The sequence below is a fragment of the Schistocerca serialis genome, chromosome 4 (genome assembly GCF_023864345.2).
Source record: "Schistocerca serialis cubense isolate TAMUIC-IGC-003099 chromosome 4, iqSchSeri2.2, whole genome shotgun sequence".
NCBI lineage: Eukaryota > Metazoa > Arthropoda > Insecta > Orthoptera > Acrididae > Schistocerca > Schistocerca serialis.
In genome coordinates, this window is record NC_064641.1 from 317,583,528 (window position 1) to 317,604,321 (window position 20,794).

Genomic DNA, 20,794 nt, shown 5'->3' on the forward strand with positions numbered 1-20,794 from the left:
GGGAGGACATATGGGACAGCTCTCGCATCTAGGTCTATTACAGAGATATGAACCTTGAGGAAAGAGGTGGGAGTAGGAGTGGAGTAGGGATTGTTGGTCGATGTGGGGGGAGGGTGGACCAAACAGCAAGGTCATTGGTCCAAGTGGATTAGGGAAGGACGGGAAAGAAAGTCGGCCATGCCCTTTCAACAGAAACATCCAGACATTTGCCTGAAGAGATTTAGGGAAATCACAGAAAACCTAAATCATGATGGGCGGACATGGGTTTGAACCGTCATCTTCCTGAATGCGAGTCCAGTGGACTAACTACTGCACCATCTCGCTCAGTGGAGAAGAGATGGATGAGGATATTGTGTAGGTTCGCTGGGTGGAGGAATACCACTGTGGGAGAGGTAGAAAGGATAGTGGTAGGATATTACTCATTTAACGCACAAAGAGAGGCAGTTGAAACCGTGGCAGAGAATGTGATTCAGTTTCTCCAGTCCTGGGTGGTGCTGAGTCATGAGGGAAATGCTCCTTTGGGGCCAGAAGGTGGGACTTTGGGAGGTGGTGGATGACTGGAGAGATAAAGCACGAGAGATCTGTTTCTGTACAAGGATGAGAGGGTAATTTCAGTCTGTGGAGGCATCAGTGAAACCAGTGTTATATTTGGATCCTTGGTATATACATTTGGTATATTTATATATTATTTTATTCACATTACATTTCCAGTAGAAACAAGATAACAATTAAAAACTCTACTTCACTGTTTACTTTACACCCAAGGATCTAATATGCAAGTTAGGTCCCCTCCACTTTTTCATACATTAGAATTTAACAGTTCTGTCTATACTGCTGCTAGAGCCACTCAGATTCAAAATGGCAGCCACTGCTGTGTTGGTGGTACTTTCTTTATTAGGCGGTTTAGTAAATGTGGACGTGACAGAGGGATCATCAAATGCAGATTCCCCCATCACATTCGTTGGGAGTTAGAGAGACATTGAGACTGAAGTAGTTTTCTTTATGGAAATGACAATCTGGATCAATTTTAATTCGAAAATAAAAATAAATACATGTTTCAGTGCTACTAAGTAACTGAATTAGGTTTACACAATCCTTCAACCAAACCTACACAAACTGCAGGGACTATCTGAGGTACGGCTGGCTTCCAAATGTGAAATATGCAAGGCTTTTATAGGAATCTACTGTTGCCAAAAAACAAAGAGAAACAGCAACTCTTTACTTCACAGGAACTTCTTTTCAAATATTTATGTCTTTCTTTGAACAACTTACCCCGTAATATTAATTAGAATTTCAAAATTGGACAGTGACACCCTAGTGAAGTTATGAAAATGAGAACTGTCTTCCAAATTCAGCTAACACAGCATGTCATTCCTGCCACACCTTCTGTAGTATGTTTTTATCTACCAACGATGACTGCATTGCTTTCTACATCTGCTTATTTCATTGAGTACTGTTAAAGCAGCACGACATATCAGTAATTTTTCCTCTTCACTTGTCACACAGTTCTCAACACAAATACGCTGGCAGTTCAGTATAGTAGACAAAGTGAGTACATATGCAGAAATGTGTGACAGTTGTGTAGACGGGGACATGAAAAATGTTGCTAACATGTTGTGAACATGTTTTCAAATTCAATGTAAATGTGGCTTTAGTGATTAAACTGACCTTCATACAAACAAATACAATTTTCATTTTCTCTGCACCTCTCTGCTTCACCCGCACTGTAAGATATGAGTAGATACCATGCAAGGGCTAAATTGCACTGTCATCAGTATCACACAAAAAATCTTTTCCACGTTGACAGACATACTGACCAGCCACAAACAAGAACATCTCTCCAATTTCCCTTCTTCCTTCGATGGCATCCAGACTTGGTACAACTAGATCCGATCCTCCAACAAGGCATTCACTATTGTCCAGTAAAATGAGGAATATCCTTCCCAGCCCCCCTGCCACAGTACTTCACTGCCCACCCAAACAACACTGTCACTGTCCCAACCTCATAGACCACATGTATGTGGAAGGGCTAGGTGTCACATACATCTGCACACCAATACCTGTATCATCCCAGTCACTGACATTTCCTACACAAAACACCTTCACAATCAGATAAATCATAAACCAAATTCATGCAACCGCTGTATAGCTTCTGCATGGGTATGTTCACAAATTAGTCATATGGAAGAATGACCATGCCCATGACCACCTCCAAACTATGTCCACAAGTCAATTAAATGACACAGTTACAGAGGTTTCAATACAGTCCAATCTCCAATGGTCTCCTTTTCTCACACTCCAATCTTCAGCCCCTGAATCAGCCTCTCAACTTTAACTGTTACATTCTTAAACCACCTTAAATAAACCACTGTAATTTTTGGCTATCTTTTCCTCCTGGGTATCTTTTACATTCTCCCCATATTTCTTCTTTCGTCTTGACATTCCTCCTAGAAGACCTCTAACTTTCATCTACACATACCAACACGTGCTACCCCCAGTGCCATATATGCTAACACTTTCCCACCCAAATCTTCCTCTTTCCATTACATTCAGCCCTATCAACCATCTGAGCCAGGATATTATTTTCCCACATGCATTTCTGTTACACAGCACTTCTCCCAATCAAGTGATCTACCCTCAGATACGGTGTGCCCAGTGTAACTAGGTACTTTTACTGGGGGCTGCTACTAGGAGTGGAGGAATCAACAGAAGACAGGAAACAATCCATACCAGCTCAAAACCAATACGCACTTGTGAGCTTAGTTATCAAACAGTGCTATGTGTATACTGTCTTAAGGAAACATGATGATTGTCTTGTAAATATTTGGCATTGGAAAAAAAGGCACTTGAAATTAAACAAACAGGTGAGAAGGACGATTTCCTAAATATGTTTAAAATATTTAAGAGCATAAGTGTTTAAAAGGATTAGGAGAAGAAAAATGTCAGGGTGTATACGTGGACAAGAAAAAAAATTCCTGGATTTTTCCAGGATTTCCTGGTTAAAAATCCACTTTCTGCCGGATGAAAACACACTTTTTCCGTGTTATTAAGTGACAGTATATTTTCCCTCAGAACTGTAAAACTTATCAATCCTTTGAATGGTTATGTTTTTATATACAGGCATAGAATTTCCCGGCACTTTAGAAAACGAAAGTCAGGGAAGAAAACTCCTTTTGGAAAGATTTTTGATGTGCAACAACATGTACGCTGCATATTTTCATATTACGAAAGTATAAATTTGAATTCCACCAAACACCTCATGTTACTTTCCGAACCACTGTAATCAAGATTACGATATGCTTTTGTAAGCCAGTCATAGCTCAAGTCATGTGATCCCGCCAGCTGATGACAGCAGATAGTCAGACCACAGGACACGTGATGTAGTCAGCTAATAGCAACATCACTGTTAAGTAGCGCGGTACACAAAAAGGAAAAGTTAATGTTTTAAATTAATATACATAGTGTTGCTACAAGAAAAGAAAAGTTTTCACATATAATATTGGTCTCTAAGGTTAATAAGCTGCAAGAGAAGCTAAGCTTTCACATATAATGTTGATATTTTTTGCGTGTGTTACACTTTAGGATATATCACATAGATGTTCAACTACAATTTTTAGCCGAGTCCAGTGACATGACCTCAAAGTTTCCCACAAACAAATTAGCTACTGCAGAGGAGAGAGAGCTTCCCGTAGCACTACGTCAATTTGCTCATAATAACGACATGAATGTCTGATCTTCTGGGCTCGAAATACTTCTAAATGGTTCGTCAACAAACACTCTGTGATTTACGAAATTCATCGTACATTCTCGCACATAGTTCAATTTGCATAAAAGGAAATTTACTTTGAAAGTAACGCTTTTCAAACCACCATTCGCAATATTTTCCTGTGACCTGTTAGAAATAGGTTCGTTTCGGTAGTCGTCAGAGTGCGCCAGATAACAGGTGCCACCGCGCTTTGGCAGCTGCTATGACACAGGAAGCCCATATGTTCGTACGTGTAAAACATTAAAAGATCTTACATTATGTCATCAAAGAAAGAAGACATCAGAGGATACTCCAAAAGCATCGGAATTTCGTGAACCACACCAAAATGGCACATTTAAAGTGCATACTTAAAGAGTACATTTGTATGTCCAGATTCACAATGAAGTAGGCCTCAACCTAATATTAAGCTTTTCAGTGTGGGTTTTGGGTTGTAAATTTTCTTGGAGTACCAGTACTGTATTAACTCATTTTTGATTCTTTCTTGTGGCATAATGCCATACGTGCTAGAATATGAAAACCTGCACTTGAAATGCAGTGAGCAACTGAAATTAGCCAATAGTGTGGAACTAAACACTTTGTTTCAAACACATTGACTGCCTCAGCATAATAGATTGATAAAAATCAAATTTCTTTAGCAAACCGACAAAAATAACTTCATTGTTCTACAAGGCGATTAATGCATGGCTGTCAGAAAAGTGGAAGTAAAATAAAATTTGAAACTAATAACGTATATTAGCCTTCTGTAATTATGTGAATGCATTTTAATTTAATTCACTTGATAGCTCCCGACCACAGAAATCTGTTTTGTTTTCATTTGACGTGAGCACAGTAAACAAAGAGGAAACAGCAAAATTACTAAATGTAAACACCGATCACGTGGAGACTACACACTTCTCCACTATAACTCAGACTGCTCTGCACATCAGCCTCGGATCTACGATATTTCCAAACTGGGGCAATACTAAGATAGCGGCGCAGTTGTTACGTCACGCCCATCGGAGGTAATTTGTTGCTATGAAGGATTGCATAGTCTTCCTTTGACACATTTTCCTGTTGGCAAATGGTTGTATGAACAATGTGTTTTGTTGCTGTATATGGCACATTTCCTTTGCAATTTATGTTTTATTTTCCTTTTTTTTCTCGTTCATGTTTTATTGTTGCACTATTAGTCTACAGTAATATCCTTTGTTAGAGTATCGATTCTTACCAGTTAAAATTACCAAAATTTAACTGAAAACTAAAACAACGAAAAATTCTTGGAATTCTGAAAAATTCACAGGTTTTTCCAAGTTTTCTCCCAGATGAAAAAATTACAGGGTTTTTCCCAGATCTCCCGGTTCGTATACACCCTGAATGTTTAAAATTTTGAGAGACAGTGATACTGAAAACAGTGCAATAGCAGAATATATGGAATGAGGTGAACTACAGTTGAACACCAAACTGAACAATTGAATAAACTGCTTTTACACTTTTCAAGAGACTTTAAGAAAATTAGTGTAAAATGCAGGGAAACAAAATTTGAGAATTAACTTTCCAAGTGACCAAAGTTACGTATAAGGCCTCTACCCTCCTGCAATTTCACAGTATATATTGTAATATATGTACATAACAGGTATAAAAATACTTGGCAGGGATTTGTTTATTATCTAATAAAGGTTATCTGAATTCTGTACTAGGTTTAGCCAATAACAAAACTGTAACTGGTAACTGTCTGGCAAGTAAAAACGTTTGACTTCACTTTGTTCATCATAATCAATGTTTTTGAAAAGCCTACAACTATGTCATTCATTAATAAAATAATGAAAATCTGCAACCATTACATATTTTGTCATGTTTAACATGACACACTTTGAGAGAGGGAGGGAGCCAAGAGACACACGAGGGGGGGCAGAGACGGAGGAGGGGAGGGCAGAGACGGAGGGAGGGAGAGGGGGCGAGGGGGCAAGGGAGGGAGGGAGGGAGAGGGGGCGAGGGGGCAAGGGAGGGAGAGGGGGCGAGGGAGGGAGGGAGGGAGAGGGGGCGAGGGAGGGAGGGAGGGAGAGGGGGCGAGGGAGGGAGGGAGAGGGGGGGAGGGAGAGGGGGCGAGGGAGGGAGGGAGAGGGGGGGAGGGAGAGGGGGCGAGGGAGGGAGGGAGAGGGGGGAGGGAGAGGGGGCGAGGGAGGGAGGGAGGGAGGGAGAGGGGGCGAGGGAGGGAGGGAGGGAGGGAGGGAGAGGGGGCGAGGGAGGGAGGGAGGGAGGGAGAGGGGGCGAGGGAGGGAGGGAGGGAGGGAGAGGGGGCGAGGGAGGGAGGGAGGGAGGGAGAGGGGGCGAGGGAGGGAGGGAGGGAGGGAGAGGGGGCGAGGGAGGGAGAGGGGGCGAGGGAGGGAGGGAGGGAGAGGGGGCGAGGGGGGGAGGGAGGGAAGGAGGGAGAGTGGGCGAGGGAGGGAGGGAGAGTGGGCGAGGGAGGGAGGGAGGGAGGGTGGGCGAGGGAGGGAGAGGGGGCGAGGGAGGGAGGGTGGGCGAGGGAGGGAGAGGGGGCGAGGGAGGGAGAGGGGGCGAGGGAGGGAGAGGGGGCGAGGGAGGGAGGAAGGGAGGGAGAGGGGGCGAGGGAGGGAGGGAGGGAGGGAGGGAGAGGGAGGGAGAGGGAGGGAGGAAGGGAGGGAGAGGGGGCGAGGGAGGGAGAGGGGGCGAGGGAGGGAGAGGGGGCGAGGGAGGGAGAGGGGGCTAGGGTGGGAGAGGGGGCTAGGGTGGGAGAGGGGGCTAGGGAGGGAGAGGGGGGATACAAGGGACAGGAGGAGGAGATGGAGAAAAAAGATGGGGAAGAGGGGGGAAAGGCAGGGGGAGAGGGGGTAAAGACGGGGTAAAGACGGGGGAGTAGGAGAAAGACGGTGGGAGTGGGGTGGTGGGGAGACGGTGGGAGCGGGGGGGGGGGGGGAGACGGGGTGAGTGGGGGGAGACGGGGTGAGCGAGGGGAGACGGGGTGAGCGGGAGGAGAGGGGGTGAGCGGGGGGCGACGGGGGGGAGACGGCGGGAGATGGGGGGGGAGACGGGGGAGCGGGGGGGGGGGGGTGAGACGGCGGTAGACGGGGGGGAGACGGGGGAGCGGGGGGGGGGTGAGACGGGCGAGCGGGGGGAGGGTGAGACGGGGGGGGTGAGACGGCGCGAGCGGGGGGGACGGGGGGGAGCGGGGAGGGGACGGCGTGAGCGGGGAGAGACCGGGGGGGAGCGGGGAGAGACCGGGGGGGAGCGGGGAGAGACCGGGGGGGAGCGGGGAGAGGCCGGGGGAGCGGGGAGAGGCCGGGGGAGCGGGGAGAGGCCGGGGGAGCGGGGAGAGGCCGGGGGAGCGGGGAGAGGCCGGGGGAGCGGGGAGAGGCCGGGGGAGCGGGGAGAGGCCGGGGGAGCGGGGAGAGGCCGGGGGAGCGGGGAGAGGCCGGGGGAGCGGGGAGAGGCCGGGGGAGCGGGGAGAGGCCGGGGGAGCGGGGAGAGGCCGGGGGAGCGGGGAGAGGCCGGGGGAGCGGGGAGAGGCCGGGGGAGCGGGGAGAGACCGGGGGCTGGAGGTGACCGGGGGCTGGAGGTGACCGGGGGCTGGAGGAGACAGGGGGAGGGAGGAGACAGGGGGAGGGAGGAGACAGGGGGAGGGAGGAGACAGGGGGAGGGAGGAGACAGGGGGAGGGAGGAGACAGGGGGAGGGAGGAGACAGGGGGAGGGAGGAGACAGGGGGAGGCAGGAGACAGGGGGAGGGGGGAGACAGGGGGAGGGGGGAGAAAGTGGGAGGGGGGAGAAAGTGGGAGGGGGGAGAAAGTGGGAGGGGGGAGACAGTGGGAGGGGGGAGACAGTGAGAGGGGGGAGACAGTGAGAGGGGGGAGACAGGGAGAGGGAGGAGACTGGGAGAGGGAGGAGACTGGGAGAGGGAGGAGACTGGGAGAGGGAGGAGACTGGGAGAGGGAGGAGACTGGGAGAGGGAGGAGACTGGGAGAGGGAGGAGACTGGGAGAGGGAGGAGACTGGGAGAGGGAGGAGACTGGGAGAGGGAGGAGACTGGGAGAGGGAGGAGACTGGGAGAGGGAGGAGACTGGGAGAGGGAGGAGACTGGGAGAGGGAGGAGACTGGGCGAGGGAGGAGACTGGGCGAGGGAGGAGACTGGGCGAGGGAGGAGACTGGGCGAGGGAGGAGACTGGGCGAGGGAGGAGACTGGGCGAGGGAGGAGACTGGGCGAGGGAGGAGACTGGGCGAGGGAGGAGACTGGGCGAGGGAGGAGACTGGGCGAGGGAGGAGACTGGGCGAGGGAGGAGACTGGGCGAGGGAGGAGACTGGGCGAGGGAGGAGACTGGGCGAGGGAGGAGACAGGTGGAGGGAGGAGACAGGTGGAGGGAGGAGACAGGTGGAGGGAGGAGACAGGTGGAGGGAGGAGACAGGTGGAGGGAGGAGACAGGTGGAGGGAGGAGACAGGTGGAGGGAGGAGACAGGTGGAGGGAGGAGACAGGTGGAGGGAGGAGACAGGGGGGAGGGAGGAGACAGGGGGGGAGGGAGGAGACAGGTGGAGGGAGGAGACAGGGGGGAGGGAGGAGACAATGGGGAGGGAGGAGACAGTGGGGAGGGAGGAGACAGGTGGAGGGAGGAGACAGGTGGAGGGAGGAGACAGTGGGGAGGGAGGAGACAGTGGGGAGGGAGGAGACAGTGGGCGAGGGGTTAGAGAGGGGGGAGAGGGGTTAGAGAGGGGGGAGAGGGGTTAGAGAGGGGGGAGAGGGGTTAGAGAGGGGGAGCGGGGTTAGAGAGGGGGAGAGGGGGTGGGGAGAGGGGTTAGAGAGATGGATGGGAGAGAATAGTTTGTACTTTCAAATTTACCATACCTGTTAGTGTCAAGGGGTGACACAGCAAGACAATATACAAATCCACCCATGGTGGCTATATCAAAAGCAACTTTTCCTGTATGTAGGTCACAACCAATGATGTGTCTATCTTGTGCTGCTGTCCATACAATGTGGTTTTTTTCGCATTGTTTGGCGTCAGTTTTCACTAAAACAAAAGATACATTTATGCAGTATACAATCATTATATAAAAAGAAATAATTAAAACACAGTGAAAACTGTAAGACACAAATTGTACAGAATGATTATGAAAGGCATGTTTATGCAATGTCTCACAAATGTAACAACTATGTATTCCATGATACTGCATAAGCTTTAGAATAACAATTTATAAAAAGGATCCCATAAAACAAATGCTGACACAGCAGTTTTAAATTTATTATGAGCAGTATGATTTCAATCTGGATCTACACATCAATTTCAATTAATAGTGCAGCAGGAGCAATTTTAGGTTTGCTTATAGTTCAAAACAGGGAAAATTATAAATCTGAACCCAGATCCCTGCCTTTCACAAAGTATATTACCAATGACACTTCACAAATTAAATTAAGTTTTCACTACAAAAGGGACCCAGGACCAAGTCTGAAGCCAGAAATCTTTCTAAGACAAATTGTGTTATAATGTTAGCAGAAAAGAGTCTATGCTGAAGTTCATCTGCATTATAATTTTTTACAGTACTGAAGTGATTTCATTACTAAAGTAAAATTATAAACAACTTTTGATTAGTGTTTCACATGGATATCACATAATAATCATAAATTTAGTGCAGTTTCCCTCAGGAAGCAAAACCTGGCTCACAAAGTGACACTTAATAAATGTATGCACACACAACCTTTCATATGAGAAGCTTTAAATTATGTGGCTAAGAGTGTTTGAAGGTTTCTTCTGGTTTTTAGAGAAAAACAATTAAAATTTTTGTTAATGCATCACGCTGCCTCTAAGATTTCACCATGGGCGTTTCAGTATTACGAATTTTTCCTATCAAACAAGGAAACTTTAATCTTTTATTTCCATTAATAAATGTCATGTAAATGCTAAGTCTCACAAAATACATAAACAAACCATTTTATAGCATTATGTTAGAAAAACTTGTATCACATCGTTCAATGGTACATTACCACTTGTTTACGTCTGCTGCATGGAAACCATACATTTAAAAAATCACTAAGCTGACATTCCATACATACAACATTTTGAGCCACAGCTTCCAAGACAAATTTGATCAAATGAAATGGTAGAGAATGTCTATGAATGACCTGGCTGTGGAACACTAACAAAAAATTGTGAACTGTTTACCCCTGTTTTTGAATCTGGTTGTTCTCCCCCATTCTTTGAGGTTTCAATTCTCTGGAAAAATATTTCCACTTCCTTTCCACTGCCCAAAAGGCACTTGTCAGTTTACACAATGATATTAGATTAGATTAGATTAATACTAGTTTCATGGATCATGAATACGATATTTCGTAATGATGTGGAACGAGTCGAATTTTCCAATACATGACATAATTAGGTTAATTTAACAACATACTTAAGTTAATATAACAACTTTATTTTTTGTGTTTTTTTGTTTTTTCCTTAATTTATATCTAAAAATTCCTCTATGGAGTAGAAGGAGTTGTCATTCAGAAATTCTTTTAATTTCTTCTTAAATACTTGTTGGTTATCTGTCAGACTTTTGATACTATTTGGTAAGTGACCAAAGACTTTAGTGCCACTATAATTCACCCCTTTCTGTGCCAAAGTTAGATTTAATCTTGAATAGTGAAGATCATCCTTTCTCCTAGTATTGTAGTTATGCACACTGCTATTACTTTTGAATTGGGTTTGGTTGTTAATAACAAATTTCATAAGAGAGTATATATACTGAGAAGCTACTGTGAATATCCCTAGATCCTTAAATAAGTGTCTGCAGGATGATCTTGGGTGGACTCCAGCTATTATTCTGATTACACGCTTTTGTGCAATAAATACTTTATTCCTCAGTGATGAATTCCCCCAAAATATGATGCCATATGAAAGCAATGAGTGAAAATAGGCGTAGTAAGCTAATTTACTAAGATGTTTATCACCAAAATTTGCAATGACCCTTATTGCATAAGTAGCTGAACTCAAACGTTTCAGCAGATCATCAATGTGTTTCTTCCAATTTAATCTCTCATCAATGGACACACCTAAAAATTTGGAATATTCTACCTTAGCTATATGCTTCTGATTAAGGTCTATATTTATTAATGGCGTCATACCATTCCCTGTACGGAACTGTATGTACTGTGTCTTATCAAAATTTAGTGAGAGTCCGTTTACAAGGAACCACTTAGTAATTTTCTGAAAGACAGTATTGACAATTTCATCAGTTAATTCTTGTTTGTCAGGTGTGATTACTATACTTGTATCATCAGCAAAGAGAACTAACATTGCCTCTTCATGAATATAGAATGGCAAGTAATTAATATATAATAAGAACAACAAAGGACCCAAGACTGACCCTTGTGGAACCCAATTCTTGATAGTTCCACAGTTTGAGGAATGTGCTGATTTTTGCATGTTACGAGAACTACTTATTTCAACTTTCTGCACTCTTCCAGTTAGGTACGAATTAAACCATTTGTGCACTGTCCCACTCATGCCACAATACTTGAGCTTGTCTAGCAGAATTTCATGATTTACACAATCAAAAGCCTTTGAGAGATCACAAAAAATCCCAATGGGTGGTGTTCGGTTATTCAGATCATTCAAAATTTGACTGGTGAAAGCATATATGGCATTTTCTGTTGAAAAACCTTTCTGGAAACCAAACTGACATTTTGTTAGTACTTCATTTTTACAGATATGTGAAGCTACTCTTGAATACATTACTTTCTCAAAAATTTTGGATAAAGCTGTTAGAAGGGAGATTGGACGGTAATTGTTGACATCAGAGCTATCCCTCTTTTTATGCAAAGGTATAACAATAGCATATTTCAGTCTATCAGGGAAAATGCCCTGTTCCAGAGAGCTATTACACAGGTGGCTGAGAATCTTACTTATCTGTTGAGAACAAGCTTTTAGTATTTTGCTGGAAATGCCATCAATTCCATGTGAGTTTTTGCTTTTAAGCAAGTTTATTATTTTCCTAATTTCACAGGGAGAAGTGGGTGAGATTTCAATTGTATCAAATTGCATAGGTATGGCCTCTTCCATTAACAGCCTAGCATCTTCTAATGAACACCTGGATCCTACTATATCCACAACATTTAGAAAATGATTATTAAAAATATTTTCAACTTCTGACTTTTTGTTCGTAAAGTTTTCATTCAATTTGATGGTAATACTGTCTTCCTCTGCTCTTGGTTGACCTGTTTCTCTTTTAATAATATTCCAAATTGTTTTAATTTTATTATCAGAGTTGCTGATTTCAGACATGATACACATACTCCTGGATTTTTTAATAACTTTTCTTAATATAACACAGTAGTTTTTATAATTTTTGATAGTTTCTGGGTCACTACTCTTTCTTGCTGTCAGATACATTTCCCTTTTCCGGTTACAAGATATTTTTATACCCTTAGTAAGCCATGGTTTGTTACAAGGTTTCTTACGAGTATATTTAACTATTTTCTTGGGGAAGCAGTTTTCAAATGCATTTACAAAAATGTCATGAAATAAATTATATTTTAAATTGGCATCAGGTTCACGGTACACCTCATCCCAGTCTAACTGCTGTAGGCTTTCCCTGAAATTTGCAATTGTTAAATCGTTGACTGAACGTACTACTTTGGAGGACTGTTTAGTATTGCTGAATGGAGCTATGTCATATATTGTAACTAGCTGAGCACCATGATCAGAAAGACCATTCTCAACAGGCTGAGCATTTATCTGGTTAAACTTATCTTGGTCTATAAAGAAGTTATCTATCAGTGAGCTGCTATCCTTTACCACCCGAGTAGGAAAATCAATAACGGGTGTCAAATTGAAAGAACCGAGTAATACTTCAAGGTCATTTTTCCTATTACCCTCTTTCAGAGAATCTACATTGAAGTCCCCACAAACAATAATTTGCTTCCCCCTGTCTGACAGATAGCACAACAAGGAGTCCAAATTTTTCAGAAATAGATGAAAATTTCCTGATGGGGACCTATATACAGTTACAATTATAAATCTGCCTTTATTTAATTTAAGCTCACAGGCACATGCTTCTATATGTTTCTCTACACAAAACTTTTTTGTTTCTATACTTTTTGCACAATGATAACTTTTGACATATATGGCAACTCCTCCTTTCTCCATATTTTCTCTCATTACATGTGCAGAGAGCTTATATCCACTTACATTTACCTTATCCATATCAGTAACAATGTGATGCTCAGACAGGCATAGTATATCTATTTCATTCTCAGCTTCTAAATCTTCTAAACAAACCAGAAGCTCATCTACTTTATTCTTTAAACTCCCAATATTTTGATGAAATATACTTACATTATTTTTAATTATACTTTTATGAGAACCTTTCCTTATTCTAACATCTGCAGTACTCTCCTGTCTGGGTTTCTCATTGTGCTTAGGCCTAGTTCCTATACCAATTGAGGAGAGTGTGCAGGTCAGATAATTAAGTCTGCAGATAGCAAAGAGGATAAAAAAACTTCAAAAGACATTTCAAGCAGCAGATCATGCACTGAAAGGTAACAGTAGATGTCATTAACATTGCCCCAAAGAACGTTTAGATCATGTCCATCACACATACAGTATAAATCCTCTGGTAACAATTTGTATGTCCCCAATAACTGTAGAAGCTAGGAGCAAATGAGCAACAAAATCAAAGCACAGGCAAATGACATCAGATTCTTCTAGAACCAAGACGGAAGGAATGAAACAATCTTCTAGTGCTCAGTAAGATTTTTAGTAGACACAATATACTCAGTGCTTCACAAACCAGACAGTTGCTTTGTGTTCTGTCCAGACAGTTCAAAGTGTGTTGAACCTTGAGGTCCATGGAGTGCACATACATAATTACACATGAATTAAGATTAACTTAACTGAAAATGCCGCACAGAGATAATAATGAATGCTGCCATTTTAACAGAGCTCCATGACTCTTAAGACAAGTAAAACAGTTTGATTTGTTATGAGAGAGAACCTAAAGCTGTTCACCCAATCTATAGCTATTTAAACAGAAAACACCAGATGGCTGAAGCTCTAGTTAGGAACCCATATTGGCATAATCCATTAGATGGACAGTACAAACAACCACCACAGACTTGTTACACTGAAGAAAACATATTCAACACAAGGTTCCTCTGTCGAACAAGCAGTTTGTCCAATATAAGACAAAATACTTTTACAAACTTCACAAGCAACTTAATACCTGTCTGTCTTGTGGATTATAATATCAGTATTCATAACCTACAATCTTAGCTGGCAATAAAATATCACTGGAACCTCATGTTTCTTGAGGAATTAGGATAGTTCAAAGCAAATACTTCCCCTGAACTGGAGAAATGTCATTGTCTCTTATTCATGTTTTTGTAACTGGTAGTAAGAATTTCAGTTGGAATTTGCTGGAACAAATGTCCATGAAGTACTGAGTATTCAACACGAGGTCCAAAATTGGCTTGACTATTCAACTCACTGGCAAAATTTATGAGTGTCAGTCACCACAGCCAGTTTTCAAATGAGCTGTTACACTGGAACTGCAGAAAGAATTGCTTTTTGACATAAGTTGCATTTTTAATTCAACTACATATTAGTGTTCTCTGTAGTACACATCATGTGAAGGAATCTGAGAAACCACAAAATTTCGGGGAATACATACCAAATATTTCTTCACTCCGTGTTCAGTGCATCAATTTTTCTGTTATGAGTTCTATGTGTTACCTAAACTTCAATGGTGGCAGCAAAACCTTTCTGAATTGGCCTTATCTTGGTCTCACTCAGTGGACAACAAGATACGAATATTCAATGACAGAGATTGTAAAACGGCATTTGCACTCAACCAAATCACGTTTGACACCATACTTCCCAACTTGGTCGAGTCAACTAGCTGCCCTTTGGCCACAGTTTGGCAGAAGCTCTGCATCTTTGTGGATGTTTAGTTTGTGCTGATACTCAAATAAAATGTGGTCACATCAAAGTTAAGATATGAAGTTGGTCTATAGGTACTGCCAATTAAATAGGAAGTGGGTGTCAATGAAACAGTGGAAATGTGGAGGGAAACACAGTCAGGCCAGGTTTGGGGAAGGGTCTAGGTATTTGAGATGGGGCTGGAGTTTATGCTGCATTTCTGAGACTGGGCTTGTAGGCAGGCCTTTTGAGTGGACATGCTGGACACCTGGAGAAAGACCCTCCATTACACAACTACTGTGATCCACAACAATTATGGTGAGGTCTTTATGTGGTGGGAGGATGGTCAGGTCACGGTAAGTTTTGAGGCACAGAATGGTATTTCTTTCTGTGATTATAAGGTTGGTCTCCTGGCAATTAATCTAGGGAACAAAAATAGGTAACACAGGGGATTAAAAAATCCTGAAATGTCATCAGGCGATGTTCAGGAGAGCTTCTGTGAAGTTTGGAAGGTAGGAGACGAGACTCTGGCAGAAGTAAAGCTGTGAGGATGGGGCATGAGTCATGCTTGGGTAACTCAGCTGGTAGAGCACTTGCCCAAGAAAGGCAAAAGACCTGAGTTCGAGTCTCGGTCCGGCACTGCCAGGAAGTTTCATATCAGCACACACTCCACTACAGAGTGAAAATTTCATTTCGGAAGTTTTCTTAAAACTACTATAACACTAAAAAGAAAAACAAGTGAAAGAGCTAAGTGGCTCAGTGCTGCAGCTAATATGCATGTATTTAGAAATTGTAGCACATGGCCGAGCTAAAGTTAACTGAATAACATACATTAATAAGTTTTATAGAGTAATGTTAAAATCTTAGAAACCTATTAGAGAAATTGAGCATAAACTTTGGTTAATTGGGCATCCAATATCGTAGTTGGGTGAGATAGCTGCTAGTTTCATATGCCTCCTCTTTACCAAATAAAAATATATCTGTTTAACCAAACCTGTTTCAAATACTTCACTGAATGTTTGTTCCAGTGAATGCCAGTAATTTCAACCACATAATGACAAAATTTGTTTTTCCCAGCCATTTTCGTTAGCCAGAAGTTCTGGGCTTTTACGGTTTCTTTTTCTGCTCCTGGCGGCTGCAGTAACCTGTAGACTCAATCAATTTTGGGTTTTCTTCATTAGAAGTTGAAGAATCAAACTGTAATTTCAACTTTTTCTTTGCCAGAGCCCCAACAATATTTCTTCTGTTAGTGATGTCCTTATTCATTATCTGCTTACGTGCTTTGTCAACCCACTTACTTTGTTTTGCTAATGATTCTGTGATTATCTGTAATTTTTTAAGAGTGTCAGTCAGAATTCTGAACTTGATTGTAGGACTTCCTCCCTTTTAACCTTTCTCAGCATGGCCTTTAGAAAGAGATACGCTCGTTTACTTAGGATAAGACATGTAGTGTTGCTGTTCCCTTCAGTAGCTGATGCACTCTGTAAGGTGGACGAGATGGCAGATCTTTGGGTTTGTCAGAAGCGGCAGCATGACAGTTTCTGTTGAAGGATGATTTCTCATTAGGAACATTGACACCGCTCTATCAGAGTTACTTTGAAATTCAGAACTCATCTTCATTGATTGTGAACATATGTCCTATTATTTGGCCAAATGCATGTTACTCTAAAACTAGTCATTATATTATCTGGCATGAAGGCTTTTGGATAAGTTTTGTCAAAGTTCTAGCAATACAAATAGAGTGTGGCATACTGGGTGCAAATGAAATCATTCATTACAGGCACAGCTGTAACACTCTTTGAAGGGACCACGCACTGAATGATGAAGTGTGGTGGAAATGTGAGTGAAATTACACCATTTTCTGACATATCTAATGTCTATATTATAACATGTGTCTCACAACTGTCTGTTTCCGCCAAAACATTTTCACCAAGACTGGGCACAGCATGATAAATAACATTTGCATCCTGGAGAAGAAAATGAATCCTGGGTGAAACAGAATTCACAACTTCATTAATACCACAAATGATAGTTGGATTTAGCTCTCTCCCTGCCCCCAAGGACATGCATCTCACTTGCTCGGCTCCTCTTCCAGGAGCAAACACTTTTCTGAATATGATGTATCCACATGGCTGATTCACTGATGCTGTAGATATGTTCTGGAATGAATGTGTGTTTTTCCATAACTTTAGAATATTTTTCAAAAACAGTTGAAAATTAACTTCATTAAAATCAGTAGCTATTGCTCCTGGTTTTCTTAAGCTAAAGGCATATTTAGGTTGACATGATGGTATCAGGAAAAGTATCGTTTAAGGGACAGTAGAAGGGAAAAAAATAAGAGACACACCGAGACTAGAATACACCAAACAGATCATGGAGGATACCAGCTGCACCACCTGTACTGCTCTCAAGAGGAAGGCTGAACACAGAAATTCCTAGTGAACTGCTGCAGATACTCAACAATCACAAATGGTCGTGGTTTGGTTGTTGTGATCTCACAATACAGCAGTGCCTTCGATAGTGGTATTGTACTACGATAGAGATGTAGGCCTATGGTTGCATCAAAAAGTCTCGCAGCTTGCTGTTTGGTTGTCGCATTGCAGCGGGAGTTTTGAAATCGACTGCGTCAGTGATTGCTTCGACCCAAGAGAGAGCATCCACTGGTATTTTCAGGTCTCCCTGGACATGGACTATATGGGTGATGAACTGTCCGATATGATGGTGCAGCTGACAAGGTGATGCTTTCTCCGGATGCTGGTGGAAACCGTATATCAGTGGCTTGTGGTCTGTGACTAGGGTGAACTGCCATCCCTCTAAAATATGGCAAAACTTCTTAACGGAGGTGTACGCAACATACAGTTCACAGTCACATGAGGAACAGTTCCATTAAAATCCCCACAAATACTAAATTTTCACTTAAATGGTTCAGATGGCTTTGAGCATTATGGGACTTAACATCTGAGGTCATCAGTCCCCTAGAACTTAGAACTACTTAAACCTAACTAACCTAAGGACATCACACACATCCATGCATGGAGCAGGATTCGAACCTGCAACCATAGCGGTTGCGCGGTTCCAGATTGAAGCATCTAGAACCACTCGGCCACTCCGGCCGGTCTTCACTTAAATCTCTAAACTCTTGTTACCACAGTAACTGCTGGATGGAACTTGAGAAATTCCTGCTGGTAACTCATAAATACTTGTTAGTATGGTCCCAGACCAACCTCTATGGTACAGCATTCAAATAACAGTTTCAATAAAACTGTCAGCCTGGGATGTAACAGTAATTACTGTATTTGCAACTACTCCCTGGAAGAGTATGACGTTAGCTTTTATCCATCTGGATATCCAATTTTAGTAATTTCTGGGGATAAAGACAGCTATCGATATCTCACTTGCCCTTTCATTTTCTTGTATTGACATTGGAAGTGTATTCTATTTGTTCACAAGGCTTCATGTTTTGATGGAATACACTCATGAGTGTTCTCTATAATATCTATGGATTTGTCTAAGTTGCACTATTTTGCTCTGCTAGTAGCTGCTTCATTGCAAACAATATTTATTCTGGAGTTCTACCTTTTACACGAATTTACCCTAAAAGTCTTAGTAAAAGCACTGGCATACATGTGAACCCTCAATAACCAAAAATCAGGCTATATTAATGGTCAAAAACGGTGACTCTTTTCAGTAGAATCCTGAGGCAACTAATGCGGGTTTTTCCCTATGACATCAAAAATTTATACGATGGCTATAAACACACAAATGAAAACACTACACCTATCCAAAATATTGATTCTATCCCCTTATCTGTAGTGTAGCCCTGGTAAATGGAATTAGGTTGAGATGTTTTCTAACTGAAGATAATAAAAAAAAAGTGACTGACATAATATGGTTTTAATCATATTGCTTTATGACATACATATGAAAATTGTAAACATAGGCTTGGCACGTTTGAAGTTAGTTGGTATTACGTATCTTCATGGAAAATATGTCATTAAATAAATCTGTAAAATTCTCATGATATTTATAACTCTAGCTATGTAGCCCATTGATATTCAGTTATGCTTGAATATTGAGTAATACTAAGCAATCATAAAAACAAGCACTGTACTTTTCTTCTCATGGCTGAATTAGAAATTGCTTCCACAGTACAGAATCAGAATGATGGTGATGTGTGTGTGTACTAATGAACTGAAACAATTAACAGATAAAATAGAAGTTCATTCTTTAAATGTTCTGAAATACACAAATTAATTTGTGTCCCCACTTACTGAAGAAGAAAGCATTTCTTCAACCTGTTCAGGACCTATCATGTTTCTCCTTAATTAAACATCCAATACATGGTGAGGATGGAGAAAGGATGGCAGCACAGAAATGTAATTATCTGTACACAAGCACTTTACAACATACTTGTATCGATTCAAGGAAGAAACTGTTGAAGATTTTGTCTTTCTGAGAAATTCTTTGTCAAAGATTTACTGGAAGCAGTCACCTTCTATTCTTAATTTTACTATCAACAACATCTCCACATGTTCATCACCAGTTGATTATCTAAACCAGGGGTCTCCACACTTCAACCCACAGGCCAACAGCATCCCATGGACACCATCAATCCAGCCTGTGGTAACGGGTCAGAAATGCAAGGTATCTGGCCCACCGTAATCTTTTTTATTGCGGTCAAAATTTGCTGAGTGAGTGACCGCACATGAGTAAAAGAAAACATAGGAAACTGATTTGCGTAATGAACAATATTTTAGATAAAGAGTCTATTAGCATTATGTTTTCAGTCTTTAATAACGATTTCAAAAACCACTTTCTGACCTGGATCGTTATCTATGACTTCTAGGTATGAAAAATCTTTCATGTATTCTACTGTAAACTACTGCTCTCATTCTGCAGCTTTTATCACTCACACACACAACTTCTCGGACTTCCCTGGTAATGCTGCAAATTCTCTGGAAGAATGTAGCAATATTCCCCCCCCCCCCCCTCCCCCTTCACTAGCACATGGCGACCTTTTCCCTTGCAGTATCTGTTTATGAACTCCAATTCCTATTTGTCATCGCTAACTAATACAAATTCATTAAAGATTCCCATAAGGCAGTAGCTATGGCCACTACGAATTTAATTAATGATAATGCTATGTCACTTTTTTGACAAATTTTGAAGCACAGGCATAAACAAATATCTTAAGACAAATTTCTTCTAAAATAGGATGTATGCATTATAACTACAAGATTTTTATTATGTATTACAAATGTGTTCGAGTACCTATATTTTTGGAATGGAATGCATTAACCTAATCCATATGGATTCATATGGAAAGAGTATTTAACTTAATGACTGTTGATTACGAACATAATTCAGGACTGAATCTTGCTCACTAAGTGGTGTAACACTACAGTGTAAAATTTAGAATGCAAGTAAATCAAAATTTGTACAATAATTGGTTGTTTTTATTTTATGACCAACTAATATACACATTACGTGACATATTCAATGTAATTTAACATTTTAACTGCAATTAATCATCAATATCCTGAAAATTTACTGTGCTGAAGTGGCATACACAGGCAGCTCACATAATGAAATCAAGCATAGTAAGTGTTACTAATGAGATTTAGGTGACTGTAATTTTCTACTTAAAAATTGTTTGCAGATGTGGATGAAGTTGCGGTGGGAAAATAACGCACAGTGCTAATGCCATATGCAGCTTGCACTACATTCTGACCACTCGTTACAATTTTAATGACACACAGAAGTAACAACGTTTCATGAAAGCTCATTATAATGACCTACATGAATAGTATGTATTTTCAGCAATGTATATGAAATGAAATTAAGGGCACAGTTCAAGATCAAACGATGAGCATATGACTGCATAATAACTGCTGTGAAGACACTCAATGTCAGCTCCTAAAAACTGGTAGCAGTGGTAAGCATCACAAAAACTTCTGAATTGTACTGAGAAGTTCCGAGCAACAGTAGATTACCAGGCCTTAAGAAAACTTAAGAGTGTATAGGTATTGGCCCTTGGGAATTAGTGGAAGAGCCAGTGTGACCCTCAGGCTAAATTGTTTGAAGACCCCTGATCTAAACTGTGTTTCTGTTCTTGTCCAGAAGTATTTTTTCACTATAGTGCTGA

The 20,794-nt window shown here is 42.0% G+C and overlaps 1 protein-coding gene across 1 annotated transcript in view; it reads right to left on the minus strand.

Moving 5' to 3' along the window:
• LOC126474025 (gem-associated protein 5) overlaps positions 1-20,794 on the minus strand; it is a 343,111-nt gene that overhangs the window by 267,119 nt on the left and 55,198 nt on the right. Inside the window, exon 6 of the mRNA XM_050101432.1 lies at positions 8,595-8,760. Within this exon, the coding sequence (XP_049957389.1) occupies positions 8,595-8,760 (166 nt within the window). The remainder of the gene's footprint in view (positions 1-8,594; positions 8,761-20,794) is intronic.